Source organism: Haplochromis burtoni, unplaced genomic scaffold, assembly GCF_018398535.1.
Source record: "Haplochromis burtoni strain Fernald_Lab_line unplaced genomic scaffold, NCSU_Asbu1 Contig_10, whole genome shotgun sequence".
NCBI classification, from domain to species: Eukaryota; Metazoa; Chordata; class Actinopteri; order Cichliformes; family Cichlidae; genus Haplochromis; species Haplochromis burtoni.
In genome coordinates this window covers 3572804-3582114 of record NW_024582371.1, presented here as the reverse complement: position 1 = coordinate 3582114, position 9311 = coordinate 3572804, and the positions used below count along the sequence as shown (strand labels likewise).

General features: G+C 42.9%; 1 protein-coding gene across 1 annotated transcript in view; it reads left to right on the top strand.

Annotated features, from left to right (window-relative positions):
- The first annotated feature begins 1008 nt into the window (after window positions 1-1008).
- Window positions 1009-9311, top strand: part of reep2 (receptor accessory protein 2) — a 16333-nt gene continuing 8030 nt past the window's right edge. The window contains exons 1-6 of the mRNA XM_005921189.3: window positions 1009-1683; window positions 3611-3683; window positions 6824-6900; window positions 7162-7282; window positions 7384-7497; window positions 8717-8897. Coding sequence (XP_005921251.1) covers window positions 1652-1683; window positions 3611-3683; window positions 6824-6900; window positions 7162-7282; window positions 7384-7497; window positions 8717-8897 — 598 coding nt within the window. The 5' untranslated portion in view covers window positions 1009-1651. The remainder of the gene's footprint in view (window positions 1684-3610; window positions 3684-6823; window positions 6901-7161; window positions 7283-7383; window positions 7498-8716; window positions 8898-9311) is intronic.

Below are 9311 nucleotides of genomic sequence, written 5' to 3'. Positions count from 1 at the left end.
TTTTTAGTTTTCTTATTTCACTTTTAGAGTAAGAAGTCTTTTTTTTTTAAATTTTTTTTTTATACACCACAAGGTAATAATTGGTTGGGTGGGGCTTCAAAGGAGGGCAGTTTTTTTTCACTTGTCTTTGTCATGTGGGCTGAATGAACTGCAGACTTCCAACATGGTTCAAGAATCACAATTGCAGCTGAACAGAACTACTGGCCATTAACATTGTATCAATATATATATTGATCTAGCAGTCTGTTTGATTTTTCACAATAAAATTTACAAAAACTGCTGCTTCTCTGATCTTTTTTTTTTTTTTTTAACCCATAAAGCCTCTACCCATGCACCGCTAAGATGTAGATGGTATTAAAATACAAGTTTGCTGGTATCTGATTGCCTGTTTGGTCAAACATCCCAAAACAGAGATGCAGTTCACAGTTATGTTGTGCTCTGCAAAAGTCTTGAGTCACCCATTTCTTTATAATTTGCTGGGAAAATGTAAATTGGGTGCAGTGATACTAAGTATTGTTCAGGAATACTTCCCCAGGCTTCTTAAACAACATTCAGGGATACCTTTTGTTTCGTTCTGTCATGATGATCCCACACTGCTTCAATAATGTTGAGGTTTGGGGCTCTGGGGAGGCCAATCCATGACTGATAGTTCTATTGTGTCTTTACTACATTGGCAGTATGTTTGCATTGGCTGAAGTGCAGTCCCAAACCAGTCCTTGTTTGACTTGGAAGATGCAACATTGGTAGATCCCTTGGAAATGTTTCATATGTTAGTGTTAAGTGTCTTAATTGAAAACAACACAAACATTCCTCTGACAATGGTCGGGTACAAGGACTGGATTGAAAATCGCTAAAGAAGCAGCCACTTTCAAAAGAAAAACTTTGAAAGACCCACGGGAAGTCTGGTTCCTTAGAGACAAAATATAAAGTAATCAATGGGACTCCACAGGCTACTTTTTGATAAGTTGACCACTTCACTCAGTTTTCTGCTTAACTGAGTAACTTATCAAATGTTTAAACTCAGTATCTTGTGGGACTGTGTTTAGTGTGTTTACATCTTTAAGTCTTCAGAGAAATGTTGAATCCCTCTCTTATGAGCCTAAATCATTTATCCACAGATCGGTCTCATGGACATAATAAAAAATAATGATCATAAAAAGGAGACCAGCACTGTGTGGGTTTTCACTAGGATAAACCTGGTATGACTGTGCTAGGCTTTGGTCCTTGTCAGTGAGCAGACTGTGATTGCACAGCAAAATTATGAAAGAAAAGGATGAAATCAGTTCTTTAGTAGTTTAATAATGTAGATGACTAAGGTTGTATTGTGCGCCACTGCTGGTTAACTAGGAGGAGCACCATGGGCCACATTTTGAAGCTAAAACTACAGATTTATCAGAGTGACTCTGGCCCTTTAAGAGCCAGTCTTGTTCATCAGCGGTGGTGTTGGTGGTGATAGAGAGCAGAGCAGTCTGGAGCTACACACTGCAGAGCACATCTCCAGCTGCTGTTAGCCTACCTGACGGCACAGCAGCCTTCTGGCTCTCATCACAGCTCGTCCTGGAGGGGAATGGGGGCCACCTAGCCCGCTTACTAGCCGACTAGATTTCCTAGAAGCTGGGGGGAAAGCCTCGAAGGCTGGCGGTCCAGCAAGATGGTATCCTGGATTATCTCGAGGATAGTTGTGTGAGTATGGGCAGGGTTGAATCTGTTTTTTTTATTCTTAAACACCATAACGGCTCCTTTCATCAGCTGTGTGATGCTGAACGCCGACTAGCTAGGCTGTCCGTTTCCTGTCCTTTTTATACATACACTTCACGTGTAGGGGAAAAATAAATACATTAGATATCCTGGCATTCAGACAGGGGCGTTTAAAGCTCCTGTGTTCAATAACCACAGCCGTTTCTTTAATCAGCACAATGATGCAGCACAATCTGCATCCAGCGCTTGCTAGCCGCTCGTAGCTAACGCGGGCTGGCTAGTCAGTAACTGTAACCACCTGACAGATAATGTGTTGGCAGGGAAAGTGCAGCCTGTTTAACATGCCAGCCTCGCTGCACACAAGTAAACAGACTCCGAGCTGCCAGCCACTGCTTTTTACTTTTAAATAGCCCTCTGTGAATGTAACTAGGCGCCGTACCAACACGAGTTGGTAAAATGTGGTGCAAGGCTAAAGAAGCCCAACAGCCCAGCCAGGGATGTGTGTCCATCCATTCATATGCCACTAGCAGTGGGGCTTAATAAGACGGACAAGCGGTATCAGCAGATCACTTCTAGGCCTCCACCTGAACACGCCACATCCACACTGTGTGGATGACTCAACTAAAGCCAGCTGTCATTATCTTGATCCATTATGCAGACACTTCACAGTGCTGCACCGGTGCTGTCCCATCTCTAGTGAAATGTCCAGATACTGTGTGCTCATCAACTGCTAACCTTAAAGTCGAACATCATGATGCCTTTGGAAGGCCCAGGTGTAGAAATGATGCTTCATCCCTATAAATGTTCTGCTTTTCCTTGATTACATAAGCAAACTGTTACTGTTATTGGCTTCCAGCTGCCTGCATCTTCCACTTCACTACACCTCAGGTAGTCATGTGTCTACTGAAGGCAAACAATGTGACTTGAATATGCATCATAATGCCCGCTGATTATCCAGCACACAAGATTAGTCATTTCTTGTCTTTGTGCTTTAAATGTGCATCTGGCCCAGTTTTTAAAGGGTGGCCAGCCTGTTTCTTTTCTCCTGTTTTTACAGCTAGTTTATTAGTCTAACCTAAAGAAGTGAACACTAAAATATTTCCTAGACTGAACAAGAGGACAGAGTGACCGTAAGGTCAGTAGTGGGCTTTCAATGAGGACACAAAGAGGCACAGGGCGTCTGCTCTGGGAGCCCGCTGGCTCGGAGGCCTGCTACGAGTCATGTCGGCTCACTGTACGGAGCAGCACACATCACTGAGCAGCGTAGTCGAACACTGGGACAGAAGACCTACTTAAGGAAGGGGGGAAAAAAAATAGATGCTAGGCTACCTCTGTAATTGGCATTCAACCTTTATTTACATTAAGGGTTTAAACCCAGCTATTGGTTTGCACTGTAGGCAAACTTGCATGGCCCTTCTGATCTGAGCTCTCCCTGCAGTCGCCTCACTCAGCGTTCAGTATCCTGTCAAATCAGCACATATCAGCACAGTGGCAGAGGATGCGATCAAATGCACATCAAAAACAAGGCTGTGTTTGCACAATGTCCCAGTGTGCACGTGTTCTAACACATGGTGACCCACCCCTGGTGGAAACTGTGTGTTTTTTCCATTTTAGCTCACTGCAGTCTTCCTGACTCCATTACATTGTTTCTACTCATTATCAGGCCACTTTGTTTTGACAAGTCACTGCCCAGCACTTCTTTCGTGGCATCACCATGCGGATTAAAACCACATGCACTTGAGCTCTGCTCAAGTGCATGTCGTCCTTTTGTGTTTCATAGAAGCTCAGAGCAGATGTGGCTGCTGTGTGGGAGTGCGTTTGTGAGGTGTCAGAGTCAACACCCAGAGGCCATGTTCTCTAGCTGAAGCTGAAGCCCCTTCCTCTGACCCAGTCTTGTCTGCTTTTTTTGCAGCCTTGCCTTTGGGACGCTCTACCCGGCGTACTCCTCGTATAAGGCCGTCAAAACGAAGAATGTGAAGGAATATGTGAGTATAACCCCTGGTTACTAAACTTCAGCAAACCATTTTTGAGCTCTGTCTGCTCTGTTTGACCTTTAGGGTGTTTTGCCCTGAGCGCCTGCCAGCTATTTCTCCTCTAATGTGTTGAGAATCAACATGAGGCAGAGAAATGCTCTGTTTCATCAGAGCAAGCTTATTAATTACTTGGAGTAATTTCTGTTGTCATGTTTTCTGCAATGCCCGTTCCGTTTCTTTGGCCGTTATCATTTGAAGACTAACAAAAATAGGAATCATGCTTATGATCGGGGTGTTCCAGACAAGGCTAGAGGCATGGGATTGCAGTTTAACTAGGACACACCAGCCTTCATAAAAGAAGGGCGTTTATGCACCATAAAAACACTAAAAGACGGAACAAATCCTGCACTTTGGATTCTTCCTGATTCTTTTTCCGTTCTGCGTAGATCTTTATGAAGTTCTGATTTATAAACCTGAAGCATTTATTGTGACAGGACCTTAAAATGTGGGACTTAGTTCAGGGTATTTTAACGCTACCCTTGCTAACATTATATGAATTTACATGCAGCTCCTGATAATTGCAGGGTCATGTGGTGCACTGTATTGTGAGAGCCTATCGGGATGAATTGGACTGAGCACTAGACAAGTAGCTGGTTGTTAAAGACAATAAAAGGTTGTCTGTAAAGGTTAAAGCAAATCCTATAATTCGTGTTAGGATGATTAGATGATGTCCCAAAGAGCTTCTTTGGCTATCTGCAATGTTTGGCTTCCTCATTTTTCAAGTGCTTTCAAGTTGAGATCTGGTGACTGTGGTTGAAAGTCCGTGACAGTCGACACTCTTCAGTCTTCTTTTTGGTCTAGTCGTAATTCTTGCAAAGAGATGTGGTTGGGTGATTTATTCAGCTGCTGTAGGAGTCTTTCTAAAAAAAAGAGCACCAACTGAAGGGTTTAGCATGTTAAGCACAGAGTGCACTTGGGTAAAGTTGATGCAGTGGAGGCAAAACCACCCCACAAACATAGTCCCACAAACATGTTTCAGTGTCGGTTTGATCTACATCTACAAATCTTATCTTTTGTAATCTATGAGCTAGGGCAACAGTAACAGAAAAGAAAGGGGGGGGGGCAAATGCACAGGAGTTAACTGGAGAAACAAGAGGAAGACTAGATCACAGCCTAACAAAGATACGGAGAGGAAATCCGGATTAGGAAAATACTCGAATCTCCAAGCAGTCTCTCTCATGGATGCTGAAGGGTCTCTTCAAGCTTTGCTCTGACCTCACCTCTCCGATGGAAACAGGAACACAATCTTCGGCAATTTCATACCCCTATCAGATGGATGCATTATGATCGTGTTCATCACTTGGTGGAAAATACAAATCAAAACAAAACAGGTGCTGCAGCTTCAGAGTATGGTTGGAAAATCTGCGTCAGTGCAGAGTTAGTGCTGGAGAGCTTTACACTTTCACAGCACTCGACATAGTGGACTCTCCATGCAAACACAAGAGGAGTGAGCGGTGTGTGTGTGAGTAGAGGTGTTATTGGGGTTGTTGGAATTTGTCCCAAATTCACACTAGGAAGAGGGGAAATAAGGCGCAGGGGAACTCAGTCGAGACAGAGAATGAAATGCAGAAAGCCCTGAAAACATTCAGAATGAAGTTGGGGCGGTGGGGAGACTAAGATTACAACAATAAACCAGGAAGAAACACTGGAGCATGAAACTGTTTTTACTTTTCAAAATGACTCAAAATTTCAAATCCTCAAACATTCAAATTTTTTTTCATTTTTTCTTTGTCATTTTAGACCCCAGAATGTATTTTGTTTTAATAGTTAAACTTTATTTATTTATTTATTTATTTATTTATTTATTTATTTATTTATTTCACAATTGCAAATGATTCAGACCTGTAAAAATTGTCATATTTTTAAATGGATGTCTGTGCTGGATCCAGCACTGAATAACAGACTGTATTGCATTGCTCAAAATAATTCAGGGGCACAAGTTTAACTCATAAACATGATGTGCCCTCCTGGAGGAGCTTTGAACATGAATGTACCTTTTCATGCTATAATTGGTTACAACGAGTGTAGCAAAAAGCAAAGCTGGACACTGATCAGTCAGGAGAGGATGCTAGACTGTTGTCTGTATCCAGGTGGTCTTGTTGTTGCCTCTCCTGTGGGCCCGTTGAAAGCACCTGCACCTGACTCACAATGGTTTAAGCTTCCTAAATGGACAGATTGATATCCCTGAAGTTTAACTGACTTTTTTAAAAGAAACATATATGATGAGATTCCACATGAATGATTTGCTTTGGTTTAAAGTGAAATAAAGGTTCACTTTATTCAGTCAGTCAGTCTATTGGATGTTTGGACTAAAATCCAAAGGATGAAGATTGTATGAAACCGGCCAACCCTTTAATACAATAATGTTTCATCGTTCGGAAAGTGCCTGGGTTTTTGATCACTGTGGATATTTTTAAACACAGCTGATTGGGGCTCTTCCTGATTACTTCATCACTGCATGAGAGAGAGGTGGGGAGATGGCAGCACTCTGGCCCTCAGCCTAGATTTGCACTGGAGAACAGTCTCCTCCTGGCTGGTTACTATGGCAACCCACCCTCTCAGTCGCTGCTCAGGCAGACGGCCACAGAAGGAGCGAATATGGGGCGGGGAAGTGTGAGAGGGGGAGAGAAGGGAGACGCCATTTTTAGAGCTGCTCTCATCCCCGTCCTTCTCTTGTTTGGCTCATTTCTAACGATCCGAATGATTCGCCGTTTGGTGCATTCTCGGGGCTGCGTCGCCGCGGCCTGTTAATGTCTTTAAATGCACCATTACCACTCAGAGCTGTTCTTATGTTGAATGTATCAGTGTATTTGATAACTGATGATTTATCTGATATTAGCTACAAAGTTAATTTGCCTGTAAATGACCAGTTTAGAAGATGACTCACATCTCTCTTTGTCTCAGATGTGCCCATGCACAGTGATGTGATGCGAATGGACTGAAGCATGTGTCCGATTTCTGTGTAGGGATGTCTGTGTGCGTAACCTCTGTTTAGTGCCACGTGTCTCAGCACATGCGAACTGGATGCTGTGGTACTATTTTTAATCATGTTCTCTCCCTGTGTGTGTGTGTGTGTGTGTGTGTGTGTCCAGGTGAAGTGGATGATGTACTGGATAGTGTTTGCATTGTTCAGCACAGCAGAAACGGTCACAGACCTGCTCCTATCATGGTGAGTCGGGAGCTGCTTGTGATTGTAACCCTCTTTCTTCACGCGCTTATAATAAATGAACCACTTGTAAAATAAAAAATCAATAGATGCTTTAATGTTCTGCTGCTGATTTTTAATACAATAATCTCTTGAAGGATCTTTTTTGTTTTCTTTTCCTACTTTAGCATCCTAATCTATACACCACTCATGCATACCTTTTGCTCAGTGTGTTGTTTCCTTTACGTCTCTGCCGATTGATTAACTCTGTGTTTAATTATCCAGGTTTCCATTTTACTTCGAGCTAAAGATTGCGTTTGTGATCTGGCTGCTGTCTCCGTACACCAAGGGCTCCAGTGTCCTCTACCGCAAGTTTGTCCACCCCACCCTGTCAAATAAAGAGAAGGTAAAAAGAATAAGTCCACACTGAAATGATATGACTCTTTGTCCTGATGACTCAAAGTGTCGTCTCTAACTCCTCCCTGTGTACTGCCCTTTGTGCTGCAGGAGATAGATGAGTACATCGCACAGGCCAAAGACAGAAGTTATGAGACCATGATGAAGTTTGGAAAACGGGGTCTCAACCTGGCTGCTAATGCTGCCGTCACTGCAGCCACCAAGGTGACTGTGTTTAAATGTCCCCACATAGATGCCTCTGCTTTTCTGTTTGCATGTGAAATACAAACTTCGGCCAAATGGTAAATAATGTTGTTATTAACTCACTTGTACAGCTAGAAAAGAGGACTGAGATGACTGTCAGTAGGTGAGCTTCCTCTAACGATTAGTCTCATAATTAAGTGGGCTCCGAATTTATTTTCTAAATGAGTTTTTTGTTCTATTCACGGAAGAACATTAACAAACCTCCACCAAGCCAGCTCACTCTCTGGGCAGTATTTTACTTTAATGGGACCTCTTACTGTAATGTACATAATAAAGTGACAGGTCCCTATATATCATCTCTACATCCCCAGATGTGTATGCTTTCAGATAATAGTTTTAAATAGCTCTACATATCATTATTAGCACTTTGGCCTTCAGATCAATGTATAGATCTTGAAGGAGAGGTCAGAGGTTGTGACATGATATTTGAAATCTTTTTATTTGTTGACTATACACAACACATTTGTAAGAATCACAGTTTCTAAGGTTTAAGGCTTTTTTGTTGGTTTTCAACCAATAACTAGGATGACCTTTCATGGTGGATGTGCATTTTATGTGACCAGGTGACTGGACTAAATAACTTTTTCTGACTTTCGTCAGATTAGCTGTGCAACTGTAATAGTGAAGCGTGCTATTAAGATACTGAACAGTTGTTCTTGTAAGCTGCGAAACAGGAAGTTGGCGCTACTAAATCATTCTGTACTAAAGGCTTATAGCTGCTGCAGACACTTGTTCTATATTTATAGTAAAGCTTGTTGTTTGTTCCTTAATACAAAATTCCATATTAGTTAAACATGCACTCTCTAACATTTGTCATTTGTCCCAAACACAGGATCACAGATCGCATTTATCAATGTCCTCAAGTATTCACACACATTTGCTTGTAAAGGCAAATATTTTCTGTGCAGCTGCTTTTTATTAAAGCTCCACTTGGATTATTTTCATATTGATTACCCTGTTGATTATTCTGTTTAGTAAGTTAAATAATTGTAGCCAAAATTGGTCATCTCACTTTCCCAGAATCCAAAGTGGGGTCTTCCAAATATTAATCAGCTTCACCACATAATCATTGGCAGATTTGTAAAAAATGAACTTTTGAAAACTGTTTTCTTCTGAGCTCTGAGTAATGGTGGTTTTGCATATCTAATATGCCTGATTTTGTTCCTGCTGTGACGCCCAGGGGCAGGGCGTGTTGTCAGACAAGCTGCGGAGTTTCAGCATGCAGGACCTCACCCTCATCAACGCTGACGATGAGCTGGCTCTGCACACTCCCGATGCCCGCATGAGACGGGACCCCATGGATGAGATGAGCTCAGGCGCGAGCACGCTGCCCCGGGCCAAGAGCACCGCTGCACGGCAGAGTAAGCCCGCACAACACGCATCTCCCACACGACATCAGCAGCAGCTTCAAGTAGAGAAACACGGAGTTGTACAGTGCATGAATACACTCAAGCTGTGTTTGCAGCTTGCTGACTGACCCAGAGCGTGACGACGAAGTCTTCCTTTATTTAACTTCAGAGCAGGACTGGGACTACTTCAGCCAAGTGGAGTCATGTGATTTAAAGCACTGCAGGGTGGGAAGAAAGGGTGGGGAAAGAAGGGTGGCTGAGGGAGGCAGTGCAAAGAGGATCGAGCCGGGGTGAAAACATGTGATTCCAGTGGGAGGGGAGGCTTGGAAGGAGGTCTCTTTGTGTCTCGCTGCACTGCCGGCTGGCTAACTGTGTGGGTACAAGCTGTGAGCTGAATACAGAGAGACACTGAAACAATGAAGTCAC